The sequence below is a fragment of the Manis pentadactyla genome, chromosome 12, assembly GCF_030020395.1.
Source record: "Manis pentadactyla isolate mManPen7 chromosome 12, mManPen7.hap1, whole genome shotgun sequence".
NCBI lineage: Eukaryota > Metazoa > Chordata > Mammalia > Pholidota > Manidae > Manis > Manis pentadactyla.
In genome coordinates, this window is record NC_080030.1 from 6174087 (window position 1) to 6191370 (window position 17284).

The 17284-nt window shown below is 55.4% G+C and overlaps 1 protein-coding gene across 3 annotated transcripts; it reads left to right on the top strand.

Moving 5' to 3' along the window:
- The first annotated feature begins 387 nt into the window (after nt 1-387).
- DAPK3 (death associated protein kinase 3) lies at nt 388-14552 on the top strand. Of its 3 annotated transcripts, none has more exons than XM_036883313.2 (9): nt 388-502; nt 1476-1632; nt 6993-7353; nt 7636-7765; nt 8087-8135; nt 8822-8848; nt 10813-10965; nt 12018-12063; nt 12575-14552. In XM_036883313.2, exons 2-9 carry the CDS (start codon nt 1571-1573, stop codon nt 13109-13111), a joined length of 1365 nt encoding a protein of 454 aa, XP_036739208.2. In that variant the 5' UTR covers nt 388-502; nt 1476-1570; the 3' UTR covers nt 13112-14552. The 3 variants fall into 3 exon arrangements, with proteins under 3 accessions (XP_036739208.2, XP_036739215.2, XP_057345810.1); XM_036883320.2 differs by having other exon boundaries at nt 412-518; XM_057489827.1 differs by lacking the exon at nt 8822-8848 and having other exon boundaries at nt 412-518.
- The last annotated feature ends 2732 nt before the right edge of the window (nt 14553-17284 follow it).

The window sequence follows — 17284 nt, forward strand, 5'->3', positions numbered from 1 at the left end:
AGAAGGAAACTGCCGCTCATGGACAAAGCAGCCCGCGGGCCACCCCAGGACCTTTCATACCGGAGCTGGGCTTGGATTCGCGTACCTTGTGCCTAAGAAAGGCAGGTAGCGAGATGCACGAGTTCAGCAACCCACCTGCTTCAGGACCTGGGTCAGAGGAGAGAGGGCGGGGCAGACCAAGAGCCGGAAGTCAGCCTTCAGGCTTCCGTAAGCCTGACCGAAGTCCATTACAGCCAATCAGGTGCACGAGGGTGTGCCTCTGCGACAGTGACGAGACGGCATCGGCCAGATGCTAGAGGACCAGCCTGGAAGGCGGTAGAGGGCGGGGCACCACGAGCGGCGGGACCGCTGACCACTGGGACATGGGATCCGCCTCCCGGGGGCGGGCACTTACGGACGCGGTGACGTCAGCCCTAGTCGGTGCGTCGCCGCGGTCGAGGCCGCGGTGCTTGAGGATCCTGGGGCGGCAGAAGGGTCGGTCCGAGGCGCGGGGCCGCAGAGGGTACGGAGTGGGCTCGGTATGAGGCTGGTGGATCTGGGAGGGCCGTGGCGGCGCTTTGGGAACGTGTGGGGACCTCTGGGATGACCGAGCAGGAGAAGGGCTGGCCAGGGCCGGCAAGGGGCGTGGCGGCCTCGGGGACGCTCAAGCAGGGATCTTCGGGGTTGGGAGGTCTGTGAAGGGGGCCGTCGCGGTCTACCTGGGAGCTGGTGCGAAGGTTAGGGGTGAAGGACGGTCGCAAGAACACTTAAGATGTGGCCCTTCGTGGGGCCCCTTTGGTGTGGGGCTTCTGATGTTTGAAGGGGTGCTTTCTAGAAGCGGGGAAGAGGTTAGTTTTGCAAGGATGGTGGTCAGAGGGAGGCAGAGGTGGGTAGGGCGTCTGCAGGAGCTTGAAAGCCATTGTCCAGTTCCTGGGGAATTCAGGTTTGTGGGTAGCCCACCGCTGAGGAGGGTCTTAAGAGAGATCTTAAGTCGAGGTGGGAGGAGGGTTTGGTGGGGGAACGGGAAAGGACAAGGAGGGCTGGAGGCCGCAGATGGGCAGAGGAGTGGGAGTGCCACTGGGACTAGAACTCGTTAGGAAGCTGGGCAGGTGTGAGGGAGCCCCAGGGTTTGCTTGTGTGAAGAGCATGGGGGAATTTGCAGGACTGTGTGGGGCTCTGGTTAAGCAGGTTGGGAGATGCCCAGGAGGGAGAGGCAGAGAGGTGGGAGCAGTGTGTGGGGAACCAGAGGTATGTGCCTGGTGGGAGTTTACAGGGGTGAAGGTGGTCCAGTGGGGCTGATGGTGACTGGGTGGTGTGTGGTCTAAATGAAATGACACATGAAAGTACCCAGCCTGCCCAATTCACGTGCCCTCTATGAGGAGTTGGGTACTTCAGGAAGGAGTGATGTGGAACCCATTTTCAGGGAACAGGTTGCTCCATTTGCCTAAGAGTAATGGCTGGTGTCTCCCTCTTTCTCTCTTTCCCCATCTCCTTAGGATAACGGCTAGGGGGCTCTCCGAGGTCCTGTCCCCAGGGTTCAGTTACTGGACTTCCACCCGAGCAGAAGGTGCTGGAAGGCGGACTGGCCACCATGTCCACATTCAGACAGGAAGATGTGGAAGACCACTATGAGATGGGAGAGGAGCTGGGCAGGTGAGCAGTGGCTCTGGGGACTGGGAGGTATGGGGGCTTTTGGACAGTGTGTCCCCTCATGTCCTTGATCCTGCAGTCCAAGAAGGAATTAGTCAGTGTCCTGTGCTAGTGGAACGGGTTTGGGCTTTAGAGTCCGGTGTCAGTTCTTGCTTTGGTGTCCTCTGTGTTTCCTTTAGGGAGAAATGTAATCGAGCTTATATAGCACCGAACCCAGTGCCTGGCATGTGGCATGAGATCAGTAGATGATGGCGGTTTTATTGTTGGGAGGGACTTGAGTCTCCCCAGCTCTTTGCACGTTTCCAGGGAAGGCCTCCTGTCTGGCTCACATCCCTGCCAATTGTTTAGCATTCTTGTGGGAAAGAGTGGAGGTTTTCCATTCCAGCCAGGCAGTTGATTTCCTGCCTGGCTAGGCCTTGGAAAGTCTCCTGGAAGCTCCCCTGCCTCAGATTAGCCAGGCACCATCCCCCCCACCTTTTTTTTTTTTTTAACTGGAGTCTCAAACCTTATTTGGTGAGTTTGCTGCTGGCTGGCCCCATGATGTCACCAGAAGGGAATGTAAATAACTGAGCCCTGCATCAGGCCTTTGCTAAGAGGGCGCTTCAGACTTATTTGGGATTCTGAAGTCCTGCCTTTAGGAATTTCCTCTTACAGTTTGTACAGTAAGAGTGGTAGAGAATGGAGCTCCCCAGTCCTTCAAGAAGCTCATACTTTATTGTTGAAAATATATTAGGACCTTCAGCTCTGGTTGAGTTGGCAAAGTCAGCTTAAATGAGCTATGTTTATTCCCTTTAACCACTGAATCCACTCTTAGGAATTAATTCATTGGCAATATATGAATGCATGGACCTAGTGACCTGTAAACAGGGATAGTTGCTATTAGGGTTTTATATAAGCCAAAGATAGGAAGCCTCCTCAGTGACCAGTATAGCACCACCACTTCTGTGGATGGAATATTACGCAGCTGTTAAAAAAGAGCCAGGGGACCTGTATAATGCATGCCCCCTAGGAAATTCATTGAAATTTTGTACTAGTTGTATCAATTTTAATACTTTTAATTAATTTTATTTAACCCAGTAGTTCAAACTGTTAACATTTTGTTTGTAATTGCTATAAGAATTATTAATGAAGTATTTTACCACCTTTCTTTGATATGAAGTCTTTGAAGTCTGGCATGTATCATGCTCACAGCACATCTCAGTTTGAACTGGCCTGACAGCTGCTGTGTGGCCAGCGGCTGCCATCTTGGGCAGTACTGATGTGTGTAATAATCTGGAACATTCTCAGAAATGCATGATTAAAGGCACAGGACTCTGCATGCCCTGCTACAGTTTGTATAAATTATAGATGTTTGGATGTCTGAGTTCTAGGCTGACTTTATGTCACTTGCATTAATCTACAAGTCAGGGGCCATTATTATCCCATTCTACAGGTAAAGAAACTGGGACTGAGAGAAGGGAAGCAGCTTGCCTGAGGCCAGTAAGATGGAAGTGGGCGAGCAGAATTTGGACCTTGAGCTCAGACCCCACCATCCCCAAAGCCTATGCATGCAGGAACCCGAGGTGGGCATCTGACCACCTGGAAATGGGCTTATTAGACGTCTGCATGATCACCGGGCCCTGCATGTTGGAAAGGGAGTGTGTCCCAGTGCCCAAAACGCCATCCTCTTGTCAGTGTTCACCCAGTGCTGAAGCTGGCCACTGTGATAAGCCCTCAGTTTCAGAGAGGATCAAGCTGGAATTCAGTCTCTGGCAGAACTGTGTCCTTCCTGCCTCCCATTATTTACTGTCTTTGGGGAGTTGGCTGCTGAGAATCTCCATGATGACAGGGACCTCAAGCAGGGACATGTTTTCTTGTCCCAGGGGTCATGGGGCTGAATGAACCAGGAGCATTTCTTCATGTGTGCATGGTGGGGGGTGGAGGAGGGGCAGGCGCAGCTCTTTCTTCCCAATTCAAGATCACATCGATAATCTCCAGAAATAAATTAATCTGTAGTTGATGAATCCGTGGACTTCCACCTTGGCCTCCGTGTCAGGGAGTGGTGTGTGCAGTTGTATTAGCTTGGGCTGCCATAGCAAAGTGCCACAGACTGGGCGGCTTCACCAGGAGGCATTTACTGTCTCCCAGTTTGGGAGGCTAGAAGTCCAAGACGCAAGGTGTCACAGGCTTGGTTTCTTCAGAGGCCTCTCTCCTCGGCTTGCAGATGGCCGTCTTCTCCCTGTGTCCTCATGTGGTTGTCCCTGTGTGTGTCTGGCTCCCAGTCTCCTCCTCTTACAGAGACAGATTGGATCCGGGCCACCCTCCTGACCTCATTTTCACTTAATCACTCTTTTAAAGGATCTTTCTCCAAATAGTCACATTCTGAGGTCCTGGGAATTTGGGCTTCAATATACAGATTTTTTTGGAGACACAATTCAGGTGTGGCAGCATCTTTTCACCTGTTCTCGGGAGCTCTTACTTGTCTTTATTTGTTCAGCTTGGAATAAAGCTAGAGGAAAATGATCCTTGTATTTGAAAATTAGGCCACATGTTCAGTGCGCAGCACAGCGTTGCTGGCACGTGGTGAACACTCGGCACTTGATGTTGTTACCATCAGTGAGGTGTTGCAGGGTGGGCAGTGGGCCTGGAAGAATTAGCTTGGTTGATGTCAGTGGGGTGGGGGTGGGGGAGTGTTAGCCAGCTTGGTGGTGGGTGGGAGCGTAGTGTGCTCAGGCCGTCGCGGTGGACTGGCTGCGAGGATGGGAGGCCTCATCAGGAGCGTTTTGCCCTTGTCTGACCTGTGGCATTTAGATTACTGTTTAAATCTCCTCTTGCTGCTATAACAAATCACCACAATTTAGTGGCTTAGAAGAATGTGTATTTATGATCTTAAAGGTTTGGAATCTGCAGGGCTGGTTCCTCTGGAGGCTTCAGGGAAAACTGTTCCCTGTGTCTTCCAGCTTCTGGAGAACCCCTTGCCTTGGCTTGGGGCCCCTTCCTCCGTCTTCACAGCCAGCAGCCCACCCCTTCTCATTTCTCTCTGACGCTGACCCTCCTGCTCCCCTCTTATAAGGACCCTTGTGATGACACGGGCCCCTTGGCTAATCCAGGGTCACCTGTATCTCAGGGGCCTTAAATTAATCCCACCTGCAAAGTCCCTTTCACCACGAGAGGCAGTGTTCACAGGTTCTGGGAATTTGGATGTGAGCCTCTTTGTGTGTGGAGGGGGCATTATTTAGCACAATGATAAATACTTTTGTACCTTCCACCAGCCTACCTTGAACTTCACCCACCTTCTGGCCACCCAAGTGCGGGCAGAACATATCTGTGATGGTCCCCTGTGGGCACATCTGCTCCTTGATGTTGATGAGGGCAATGGCTTAGGTGCTTGCCAGCTGTAGGTGGTCCTGAGCATTGTGAGTAGGTCCACGGACTCGGGCAAATCCAGTCGGGTCTTTGGGCTTTTCTGAGAGCCCTGCTGGCTTGGCAAAGGTGCCCTGTCTCTGTTCTCAGGCTCATTCTGCCTGGCCTCTCTCTCCTGTGCCATCACCAACTTAAGAGATTCCGCCTCTCCCTAAGGCGTATGGCTGCCATTCCTTACTCCATGCCCTGTCTCCCATTTCCCTGAGATGTCACACAGTTTCTTTTATCTTGAGCCCTGGCGGTGCCTTGTTTAAGTTTCTTGTCTGAAACGTGTGCCTTCTGTCTTGGAATCAGTCCCTCTGCTCACATGCGTCTGCGCATAACCTCCAGAAACAGGAGTCCGCAAACTGTGCCTGTGAGCCCGATGCAGCCGAGTCTGTGTACTGCTGCACACCATGGACTGGAACGGTTTTTAAACTTTTTAAAGGGTTGTAAAAACACACAAGAGTTGTGACAGAGACCACATGGCCTGTAAAGCTAAAAAGATTTACTGTCTGCCCTTTTTCAGTCAACTTCTGAGTTGAAGCAAGTTAACAAAACTAAGTTCCTAGACAGCAGAAGAGTTTGGACATTGGACAGCTCCCTAGGGTGCAGTAAATAGAATTTCTCTCATTTAAATAACAGCTGTCAAGCTTCATACGCAATCCATACAGTTCATTCATTTAAAGCATACAAGCTAATGATCTTTAGTATTTTTGCAGCGTTTTGCAACTGTCACCCCTAAATAATTCCTGAATGCTTTCATCACACCAAAATGAAGCTCAGTGTCCATTAACAGAGACTCCCTATTCCTCCAGCAGCCATAAACCCACTTTCTGTCTGTGAATTTGCCTGTTCTGGGCATTTCACAGAAATGGGATCATGCTCCATGTGGCCTTCTGTGTCTGGTGCCTCTCACTAAGCACCATGTGGTCAGGGTGCATGCATGTCATAGCGCGTGCCAGAGCTCCACGCCTTTTCATGGCTGAGTGACGTTCCTGTGTGTGGATGGACCACGCTGTGTGTATCTGTTCGTCTGCTGATGGACACCTGGTTGTTCCCACCTTCTGGCTGCTATGAATCGTGCTATTAGGAAGATTTGCCCACCGGGTCCTGTGTGAGTGTGCGCTGTCCTAGGATAGACTCTAGGAGTGGGGCTGCTGGGTCAGGTGGGAACTCCACGTTGACCCTTCCGAGGAGCCACCAGCCTGTTTGCCACAGCGGCTGCCCATTTTGCATCTCCACCAGCTGTGTGTGCGTGTTCTCATTTCTCCACACCCTCACTCATCTGTTATTTTGAAATTGTGTGCACTTTCTTTAGTTTGCCATTTGAAGAAGAAGCTCTTTTGAACTCAATGGATTTTTCATCAGGTTTTTAAAAATAGCGAAATGCACCCGGAAAAGTTGAATCAGTATAGAACCATCTCAAATAAGCAGGAAGGACCGCTCTCTGCTGCGCCATTTCCCCAGTCCCTCTCCTCGGAGATGTTTGTTAGCAGGTTGGGCACATCCCCTGGACCTTTGTCCCTGCAGGGACCCACATCACCGTCTGCACACCTGGGGACAGCGCACGCCCTTTTAAACAGCAGGAGCTCATCCTGCGTTGTTCTGCCACTGGCCTTCTCGCCTAGCAGGTCCCCACCATGTCTTCTAATGCTGCACACAGAGAGTTGCCTCCAGTTCTTTTCATCACTGTGAAATTCCGCTGGACCTACTACGGTGGCTCCAGCTCCTGTGTGATAAACATGGAGCTGTTTCCGTTCTTCTCGCTGTTGCAGCAATGCCATGGCAGCTGTGCATCCTGCACCACTTGGCACTCACACAGAGGCACCTGCTGGGGACTTCTCGGGGAGAGTGGGGGTTGGTCATCTGCGTGGCACCAGGAACTGGAAAAGCGCTGTCCCAAAAGGTCCCATTCTTTCTGCTCCCCCTCGGAGTGGGTCTCTCTCAGTGCCCTGCTCCCATCTCCTCTGTCCCTGCAGCGGCCAGTTTGCAATTGTGCGAAAATGCCGGCAGAAGGGCACCGGGAAGGAGTACGCTGCAAAGTTCATCAAGAAGCGCCGCTTGTCGTCCAGCCGGCGGGGCGTCAGCCGGGAGGAGATCGAGCGGGAGGTGAACATCCTGCGTGAGATCCGGCACCCCAACATCATCACGCTGCATGACATCTTTGAGAATAAGACTGATGTCGTGCTCATCCTGGAGCTGGTCTCAGGTGGGGAGCTCTTTGATTTCCTGGCAGAGAAGGAGTCGCTGACGGAGGATGAGGCCACCCAGTTCCTCAAGCAGATCCTGGACGGTGTCCACTACCTGCACTCCAAGCGCATCGCCCACTTCGACCTCAAGGTGAGCCCTGCCGGGCCCAGGATGGAGCTGGGGTGGCCAGCACGGTGAGGCCTGGCTCGCACAGGTACAGAACGCACACCCGCCCCCTGAGCCCATTGCTGCCTAGGAGCTCGAGGGGACGAACCCGGTCAGGCTTGGGACCATGGGTGGGCTTAGCTGCCCACACCCCTTGGACTGGGAGTGCAGGAGGTTCTCAGGGCAGATGGGTGCTGTGTGTGGAGGTGTGGGCTGGAAGAGGCAGCAGAGCCCCACCACTGCCCTGCTTTCCCTCCCCACCCCCAGCCAGAGAACATAATGCTCCTGGACAAGAGCGTGCCCAACCCAAGGATCAAACTCATAGACTTTGGCATCGCCCACAAGATTGAAGCAGGGAATGAGTTCAAGAACATCTTTGGCACCCCAGAGTTTGTGGGTAAGGCCCTGCATGGTGCGTTGGGGGCCAGGGCCTAGGGTGGAGCGTTTGATTTCCAGCTGGCATGGGCGAGTTGGGCCTGGCCCCTGGATACCCGATGTACCACCCTCAGGTTTCCTCTCCCATGTCCTGGCATTGGTCACATGGGAGCTCAGGGCCTTCCTGGCCCAGAGCCAGCCCTGCCCATGTGCCTGTGTTCAACCCCCACTCCCCAGGTAGTCACCTGCGGTTGGGGCTGTGCCTCTCCCCTTGGCCATCCCAGTGCTGCCTCGGACACACCCAGCACTTGACCCTGCACCTTCTGTTTCCCTGTCCCCGCAGCTCCCGAGATTGTCAACTATGAACCCTTGGGTCTAGAGGCAGACATGTGGTGAGTGGCATGGGAGGTGGCAGGGCTCAGGGCTGCCAGGCACGAAGCCCAACACACACCTGGGACTGGGCCTCCCTGCTCCTCAGGGAGCCCCCAGCTGTCCCAGGAACTGTGGGGCCACAGCCACAGGCCGGGACTCAGCCTCTTCTCGTGGTCTTGGTGCTCTTCGGCCTGTGCAGGAGGGACTGTTGCCTTAGAACTGGGATGGGCAGATTAGAGCCCACAGGCCAGAGCAGGCCCATGAGCTAGAAATGGTTTTCTCATTTTTAAAGGGTTATTAAAAACAAAATAGACAGCACAACAGAGACTATTTGGCTCACACAGCCTGAAATACTGTCTGACCCTTTATAGAAAGTTTGCCAACCTGCTTTGGGGCACACTGGGCCCCGTAGAGCCATGTCTGTGTGGTTTGTGGGGCCGCTGTGCTGTCTGCCCTGCCCCTGGCCAGTTTGAGCCTTGACAAGCAGGTGTGGCTGGGCGTCCTTAAGTATCCAACCTTGAGACCCTGGGGCAGAGAGAGTCCAGGACTCGGCAGAGGCCGGCAGACCCTACAAAGAGAGTGAGCTGTGGGCTTCTGGCTTCTTGCTGTGGGCCCTCGACCCCTGGCCTTTGGGAGATTCTGGGGGTGGGGGTGCTCTCCCCATGGCTGAGCTGACCCCTCATCTCCTCTCTTGTGTTCTCCCCAGGAGCATCGGCGTCATCACCTACATCCTGTGAGTGCCTGGTCAGCGCTTCCCCCACTCCTGGGGCTTTGCTGGGTCTGGAGGAGGGCCAGGAAGGCTCCCGGGCGGGGACAGCGACCCCAAGCACAGGACTTTCCATGCTCTGACGGATTGCAGGGCTCAGTGACTGGATGGAGGGAAGAGTGAATGAATGAGTGAATGAATGAATTTGTGCAGGAGAGAAAGGTGTGGCTCCTGCCTTGGGGGCTTCCAGAGAGTTCAGAAGGCCCCACACCCTCTGGTGCAGGGCCTGAGCCAGGACTGCTTGTCCCCCTCCCTCTTGGCCCCACTCTGTGCAGAAACGGGGTTTGACTCCGAGGTTATCTCCAACGTTCGGATTGTTGCTCCTCTCCGTCCCTGCAGTAGGCCTGCTCCTGCTGATCTTTATTTCCTTGTCAGTGGGCATAGTGACCAGACTTGAAGGGTTCCGAAGATGGTTTTTTTAAGTTTTAGTTTTATATTTTTTTTAAATACTTGAGGTAAGTGTGGATGCATGGCAGAGGAGTTGCAGAAACAGCAGAGTCCCCTAGTGGTGATATCTCAAACAGGGCCCTTAGCAACATGAGCGTCACCGAGGCGCACCGGCCAGCAGTGTGCAGCAGCAACTCGGGTTCCTCGGGTTTCCACTCACGTCCTCGCTCTGGCCCACGACCCAGGATTACTTACTGCAGGCGGTTCTCTGACACCAACTTGTGCCCGGCAGTGTGACTCTGTTCTGACACCATCCACCTGAAGATGACATCAGGTCCCACAGGTCAAGGGCTCCGTCTAACTTCAGATGCCATTTGCAAGTCTGGGTTGTCACCCATGCTTCTGACCTTCTGGCTGTAGATCGGAGGTTCCCATGAGCTCCTTGTCAAGTTGGATAATTTGCTAGGGCAGCTCCCTCCCAGCACCCGGAAACAGTTTATATACTGTTACCAGTTTATCACAAAGGATATTGTATAGGACACAGGTGAACAGCTAGGTGAGGTCTGTGGGGTGTGGTCTAGGAGGGTCTGAGCACAGAGGCTTCGTTCCCATGGAGTGGGGGGCGCCCCTCTCCCAGCACATGGATGTCATCCCTCATCCAAAAGCTCTCTAAAACCCGTACTATTGGGATTTTATGGCGGCTCACCATGGAGGTGTGAGGGATTAAATTGTTGGTCATTGCTGATTGGCTCAACCTCCAGCCCCTCTCCCCTCTGTGGAAATCAGGGGTGGGGCCAGAAGTTGCACCCCTCTGGTCGGTCCTATAGCGTGTTCCCCGGGCCACCATCCCCAGTCCTGTGGGTGCAGGGGCTTTCCAAAGGTGGATGTTAGCGTGGACTCAGGTGTGGTTGGAAGGGCCTAGTTAGGAATAACAAAAGACCCCTCACTCTCCTCACCCTGGACCTATTTCAGGAACCGAGGACAAAGACCGGATATTATACCAGAAGAGGTTCCTGCCTTCTTAGTTCTTACAGCTTAAGAAATTTCAAGGGTTTTGGGGGTTGTGTGAGGACAAAGACTAAATATGTACTTCTCACCATGTGTCCCGGGGTCACGTGCGCAGAGCCCTGCAGGGTGGTGGTGTGGGCGCCTCGGTGCAGCCTCTCAGGAGTCACCCGTGTCCGTGGGTCGTCATCAGCAGTGTACACAGTGGCCATGTGTTGGTGTGTCAGCCAGGACTGCCCTGGAAAGTTACTGGTTTTCTCTCCATAATCACCGAAGGGAGATGCTATGGCAACTTGCCCACACATTTTAACATCTGTCAGTGGCTGGGCAGTGGACTTTTTATGCCTTCTGGTTGGCTAGGGATTGGCTCTGGGGGAGGTTTTCAGGGGAATGTGGGTGTGTGCAGTGGCCCAGCACCCTGTGTCCGCCTTCCTCTGTTTCTGGCCCCGTCGTGGGCGTGGCAGACCTGGGTGGTAGCCCAGGCAGTGGCTTGGTTACGGAGCAGGCACAAGGAGTTGAGCCCCAAGTCTGTCTTACAGCTTGAGTGGCGCATCCCCGTTCCTGGGTGAAACCAAGCAGGAAACCCTGACCAACATCTCGGCGGTGAATTACGACTTCGACGAGGAGTACTTCAGCAACACCAGCGAGCTGGCCAAGGACTTCATCCGCCGGCTGCTTGTCAAGGACCCCAAGTAGGAGCCCCAGGCCGGGCAGGGGTTCGGGGGGCTGTCCCCACAGGGAAGGCCGAGCGAGCCCTAGAACACGTCCCTCTGCCACCACCTCCCTGTAGCTGGGAACCAGGAGTGGTTTCCCCTGGGCCGGTGATAGCAGTGGGTGGCTTGGGTTGGCCCACACTGTTTCTTTCAAAAGAGCTTTTAATTTGTTGCCAGTGTTTACAGTAGGAAGTCACATAAAATTCCAGGTCACTTTTTTTATTTCCCTTAAAGTCAAAATCCTGACAAGGGAGCCCTCAGCCCCCGAGAGGCACTCCCGTGGGCAGCAGACTTCCCCTGGTGTGACCCCCATTCCTGCTGCCTGCCCAGCCCCTCCCACGGCTGCCTGGGTGCACGAGACCCCAATGTGAGGGCTCCACCTTGGCAACAGAAGCCCCCAGGGAACAGAGATGGGCCGGGTGGGTGGGTGAAATAGGTGAAGGGGATAAAGAGGCACAGAATCTCTGTCACCATATAAGTTAGTCACGGGGATGAAAGTGCAGCGTAGAGAAGAATGTGGTCCGTAGCTGTGTAACATCTTTCTATACCGACAGATAGTAGCTGCTAGTTGAGGCGGCGTTTAGTAGTGTCGGTAACTGTTGTCACTGTGTTGTGTGCTTGAAACCAAATCATATTGTGTATCAGCTATACTTCAGTGAGAAATACATATTTAAAAAGGAAATCCAGGCTCCTTCAAAAAAACAAACATGGAAACCGTGGAGCTGCTGCCTCCACCGGCCCCTTGATGGGCTCCTTGTCGGTGGCTGAGCAGAATGATGTTTTTGACTATCTGTGCAGTTTAAGGTTTCAGGGACTTGTCTATAGGCTAGAAGGTGACTTTAGGAGTTTGGGGGTCTCCTGGGCGAGGTGTCTTGAGTTGGCGGTACGTGGGGGCCGAGAACAGAGCCTGGGGGTGTGGGGCAGGTGGAGCCTGGAAAACTCTCCCTTTCTGCTTGACTCTTCCTGTGAGCCTTGGGGGATGGGGCAGGTGGCACCCGTGTGACTAACCAGGGCGTCGGGGGTTTTTCCAGGAGAAGAATGACCATTGCCCAGAGCTTGGAGCATTCCTGGATCAAGGTGAGGCTGGTGGGGCTGCTCCCCCTTAAGGACGGCAGGTGTGACAAGCCCTGAGTATGCAGGGAGTGTCTCCGAGGGAGTGGGCCTGGGCAAGGGGACACGGGGTACACACTGAGACGGCATTGGCATTGTCTCCCTAACACCCTTCCGGGGTCCTTGGCCCTCTGTGCGTGCAGAGGGCTACCTCTAGGCCAGGGGTGATAACTGCCTGCTGTAAAGGGCCAGAGAATAAGTACTTTCTGCTCCTCGGCGTCTGGCATGAGCTCTGCCACCGTATAAGGAAAGTGCCATGTGAATGGGCATGGTCGTGGGCCAGTGAAATTTTATTCAGGTAAAATAAAACTTTACCTATCAGCCCTGGGCACCCTGGCCTCTCTTCTAGAGGTGCAGGCAGTTCCTCCAGGTCGGTGGTGGGTGGCCTCTGAGATTGACTCTTCCCATCCCCCAGACATGGCCCCCAGTGGGCTGGCACCTGCCCCCCGCCCCAGGCATTGTTCCTGTCTCCCTGTAGGCGATTCGGCGACGGAATGTGCGGCGTGAGGACAGCGGCCGGAAGCCGGAGCGTAGGCGCCTGAAGACGGCCCGCCTCAAGGAGTACACCATCAAGTCACACTCGAGCATGCCCCCAAACAACACGTACATCAACTTCGAGCGCTTCTCCAAGGTGCTGGAGGAGGTGGCGGCGGCTGAGGAGGGTCTGCGTGGGCTGGAGCGCAGCCGGCGCCTCTTCCAGGAGGACATCGGAGCACTGGCGGCCATCTACGAGGAGAAGGAGGCCTGGTACCGGGAGGAGAATGAGAGCATCGGTCAGGACCTGCGGCGGCTGCGGCAGGAGCTGCACAAGACCGAGGCGCTGCAGCGGCAGGCCCAGGAGGAGACCAAGGGCGCCCTGCTGGGGGCCAGCGGGCTCAAGCGCCGCTTCAGCCGCCTGGAGAACCGCTACGAGGCCCTGGCCAAGCAGGTGGCCTCTGAGATGCGGTTCGTGCAGGATTTGGTGCGAGCCATGGAGCAGGAGAAGCTGCAGGGGGTGGAGTGCAGCCTCCGCTAGGGCCACATGGGGCAGGCAGGCAGGCCCAGAGGGTACTGGGGTGATGGCTGTGCTTTGCAGTCCGGGAAGGGCACTGGACTGGGGCATGTTCCATGGGCCCAGGAGTTGCAGCCACGGGGTAGGGCTCAGTCACAGGAGGACAGGCTGGTCTGGGCCTCTTCTCCCCCACCTTCCATAGGGCCACCTCTGTAGTCCACCTCTCTCCCGGGCCTGCAGCATCAGCAGGGAAATCTGGACTCTGAGGGGTTGGTACTGCTAGGGTGAAATTGGACATGGTAGACACAGGTGCTTCACACCTGGCAGGGTGACAGGGTGGCCCCCTTCATGTGCAGGGCCTAGGTCGGGGCTTCAGGCCCTCCACGCGGGTCTGTGCACATGGCCCCTCGGGGAGGCTTTGCCGAGGGACCCCTGGGCTTGGGGTTGGAGGGGCCCCAGCGGCCCTGCAGGCACTTCCTCCAGGTCGGCAGTGGGTGGCCTCTGAGACCGGCTCTTCCCATCCCCCAGCCCCTGAAAACATCCCTAGCCCAGGGCTCGGCCCCTGAGCCCCCACTGAGGAGGTGACCCGCCATGGCGGTGCTGTTGAGGGCTGTGGCAGGGCACAGTGCCTGGACTCAGTGATTGAACATCTGCAGAAGCCGAGTCCCTGGGGCCTCCCTGAAGCCCGGGAAGGCGCTTGCCTCCAGAGCGCCAGGCTGGAGCTGTCCCTGCTCCGGGGCCTCAGGATGCCAGTGCCGCCTACCCAGCTCCCTTCTCCAGTGCTGTGTTTTGGCCTGCCAGGGCTCCAGGCCAGCATCCCTTGTGGTGGGCCATGCGGAGTATTCACCCCCAGAACACTGCAGAGGCCGAGTCCCCCTGCCAGGGAGCCGTGGGGTCCCTTTGCCCTCCAAGGCTCTGCGCTGTCCTGGGGGAGGGGTCGTCTTGTCTGACGCTGCCGGTGTTTCCCTTGAGCACCTGGCCCGGAAGGTGCTTTCTGCCCTGGAGCAGAGGCGGGCGGAGGGAATTGCAGAGGGCAGTGCCTCCGTGCGCCACTAGGTGCCACTCCCGAGCAGGGTCTTGGCTCCAGGCTTCAGTGGACGACAGTCTAGCTGGTGGCTGCTCTGAGCTCAGAGCTCTCTCCTGCAGGGTGTGAAGCAAGGGACACCTTGTTCAACCCTGCCTTAGCCCAGAGGAGTTCTCCAAACAGAGGCCAGCACAGGCCAAGGGAGGAGCTCGGCAGGTGGGACTGGTTCTCCAGCTATGGCTCAGGCCACCAGTTTGCTGCTGGGGCTGAGGCAAGACCTTGGGACCTGGCTGTGGGGTCCTTCCTCAGGCCCAGGCCCGTTCCTGGGGGCTGGGTTGGGAACCCATGTACACCCCTCATAAGCTCTGCTGTATCTCATGCATGCCTGTGTGAGCACGTGCCTGCCCCAAGCCTCAAGGAAATAAAGGCCCACTTGCCTGACATCCAGCCGCTTTCTGTGCTCTGACCCTGCGGGCGGGGGCAGACAGCCTGGCAGTCACCCTGCTGTGGCCTTTTCAGGCTCTTGTGTCTCCATCCGTCCACTGCCTGTCCCCATGCTACTTGGAAAGAAGAGGGCACACCTGGGGGGCCCCGGAGGCTCTGTGACCTTGGGGTTCTGCCTGTCTCTGGTTACTTTTGCTGCAGTGAGATGGAAGCTTCCAGGCAGCCAGTGTGGGGTCAGAGGGCATTCCTGTCCCTTTGTGCTTCCTGGAATGCTGACAGGTTACAGTGGGCACCCCCGTCTTGCTTCGGGCCCTGGGTGCAGACCTCATCACAGGGCACCACCCCCGCCCCCAGCCCCGGGTGCTCAGGAGGCTTGCAGCTCCTGCTGCCACCTGGTACAGCCTCTGGGTCTGGAATGTGGCTCCAGAGGGGGAAACCTTCTGGCCCTTTACTTCCTGCCCAGGAGCTGAAGTTCTGAGCCTTAAGCAGCACCCCCAGTCATCCCTCTATTTCTTTGCTCCATGCACCAAGGGGCACATTTCTCCCTGGGGGTTTTGAATTTTTAAAAAGTTCAGCTATGATTCATCATAAAATTCATCCTTTTTTCATCTCTTTTTGGTCAACCTCTAGTTTTAATATTTCAGTAAATTTTATCTCAATGAATGCTCAGGCCTCACGGGTTTTCCCAAGTCTATCCGTGACTGGTGAGAGACCAGAAATTCACTTTGGGCTTAAACCTACCCCGCCAGTACGTAGGGTCCACCATACTGAAGGGCTGCATCCCCAGGATCTGTTTGGGGGGGTAACAGGTAGGTGCCCTTGCTTTGGAGACCGTCTCCATCCTGCTGCCCTGCCTGGTTTCCCGGGGTAGCTCAGCTCCGTGCAGCCTCGGAGTCCTCAGTCTGTCAGTTGAGGGGATGGGGAGCCCCTTTGGGGTTATAACGCACTTCGCCAGGGTGTCTGGCCCATGCAAGCACTTTGTGGAGCCTGTGGGGCTAATAGGCTGTCATTCATTCTGACTTTGGCAGACAGACGCAGAAATGGCCCCTGAGGATCCTCTCCTCCTCTTCCTTCCCTTGAGAGTGGGCCTGCCTAGTGGTGGGTTCTAACCAACGACACAGCAGAGGTGACGGAGGTCACTTCTGTGATTAGGCTCCAGAAGATTGTGGCTTCCGTCTGGCTGGCAGACTCCCTCCCTTGCCAGCTATGGTGGCACAAGCTGCCACATTGGAGAGAGAGGCCCACGTGGCACGGAAGAGCCAGGACGGAGTGAAGCCCGTCAACTGCACAAGTGGGCTTAGAAGCAGATCCTTTCTCGGCAGAGCCTTCTGCTAAAACCCAGCCCTGACCTGACACCTGGTTGCAGCCTCCTGCGATGAGCAGAGGGCCCAGGTAAGCCATGCCCACAGAGCTGAGATAACGGGCGTTGTCTTAAGCCACTGAGTTTGTGGTCATTTGTTAGGCAGCTATTGCAGCCCAGCAACGCTGGTAAAGGTGCACGGCAGCCACTTGCAGGCTTACTGAACAATATGAGTTCTGCTCGTTTCCCCTCGCTTGGTGCCCCATCCATTAGCTGTGCCTTTCATTCCCTTTTCTTCCAGAGGGTGCGATTAGGGTGCCCGTTAGTGCTGGGCTGTCATCTTTGCTCTGAGGAGACTGGCCCACTCAGCCGGTCTGCACAGTGAGACTCCCTCACTGTGCCTGGTTTGTTGTCTTGCCTACTTCTTAAGATGGGTCGGAGCGATGAACTGGGAGCCACGGATTCCATTCCTTCAGCTGGCAGGAGCCGGGCCAGACCTGCCGGGAGGTTGGCTCAGGATTTGGCTGCAGTGTGTGTGAAGTTTGTTGGAATGAAGGGGTTAAAAATGTGTGTTTGTCTCAAAGCGAAGCTCAGGGCTGGCCTGCCGCTGAATTGTCTTGGTCAAGTTAGTGACCTTGGGCAAGTGACCCTCTGCTGGCCTCTGTGTTCCCAACTGCAAAATGATGGCCATTTCTCCTTCCCTCATCTGAAGCACAGTGGTGGTTAAGTAGGAGCTCATAGCGGGGTTTATAATCATAAAGTGCTACGTAATACTAGCGTGGGAACCAGCCGAGTCTTTGAGCTGGACGAGACCACCAAAGCTGGTGTTTGCGGGGTGGGTATGTCGTCAGACACCAGCCTCAGAGAGAGGCGTGAGGTGGGCACAGGGACCACGATGGTGACCCAAGAGCCACACCGCCTGGCCCCCGAATTCCAGCTCTGTTAGCCGTCATTTCATCTTTGTCACTGCCTCAGTGTCCCCCTCCGTAAAACTGAAGTAATAGGGTCAAGCTCATGGCCTGGTTTTTGAAGATTAAGTGGATTTAGATACGTGAAGTATTTAAAACAGTGCCAGTTCATACTAGCCAAAAGGTGGGAACGATCCAAATGTGCACTGACAGATGCATGGGCACGTGGAACATGCCCCGTGCACGCACTGGAATAGTTCTCAGCTTTAAAAAGGAAGGACGTCCTGACGCCTGCTACAGCATGGATGGGCCTTGGGGACAAGGTGCTCAGTGACATTAGCCTGACACAGGACAGATCCTGTCTGGTCCCCCTCCTAGGAGGTTCCTAGAGGAGCCGCATCCACAGACAGAAAGCGGGTGGTGGGGCCCGGGGCTGGGGGAGGGGAGGGGAGTGAGTGTTTCATGGGGACAGTTTCAGTTTGGGGAGATGGAAAGTTCTGGAGATGGAGGGTGAGCACGGC

What these genes read in the sequence shown, in the direction of transcription:
- DAPK3 (XM_036883313.2), top strand. Translation starts at nt 1,571, where the DNA reads ATGTCCACATTCAGACAGGAAGATGTGGAAGACCACTATGAGATGGGA. An exon ending in TGGCACCCCAGAGTTTGTGG is followed by an intron (nt 7,766 to 8,086) that starts GTAAGGCCCTGC and finishes CTGTCCCCGCAG; the next exon opens with CTCCCGAGATTGTCAACTAT. An exon ending in GGTCTAGAGGCAGACATGTG is followed by an intron (nt 8,136 to 8,821) that starts GTGAGTGGCATG and finishes TGTTCTCCCCAG; the next exon opens with GAGCATCGGCGTCATCACCT.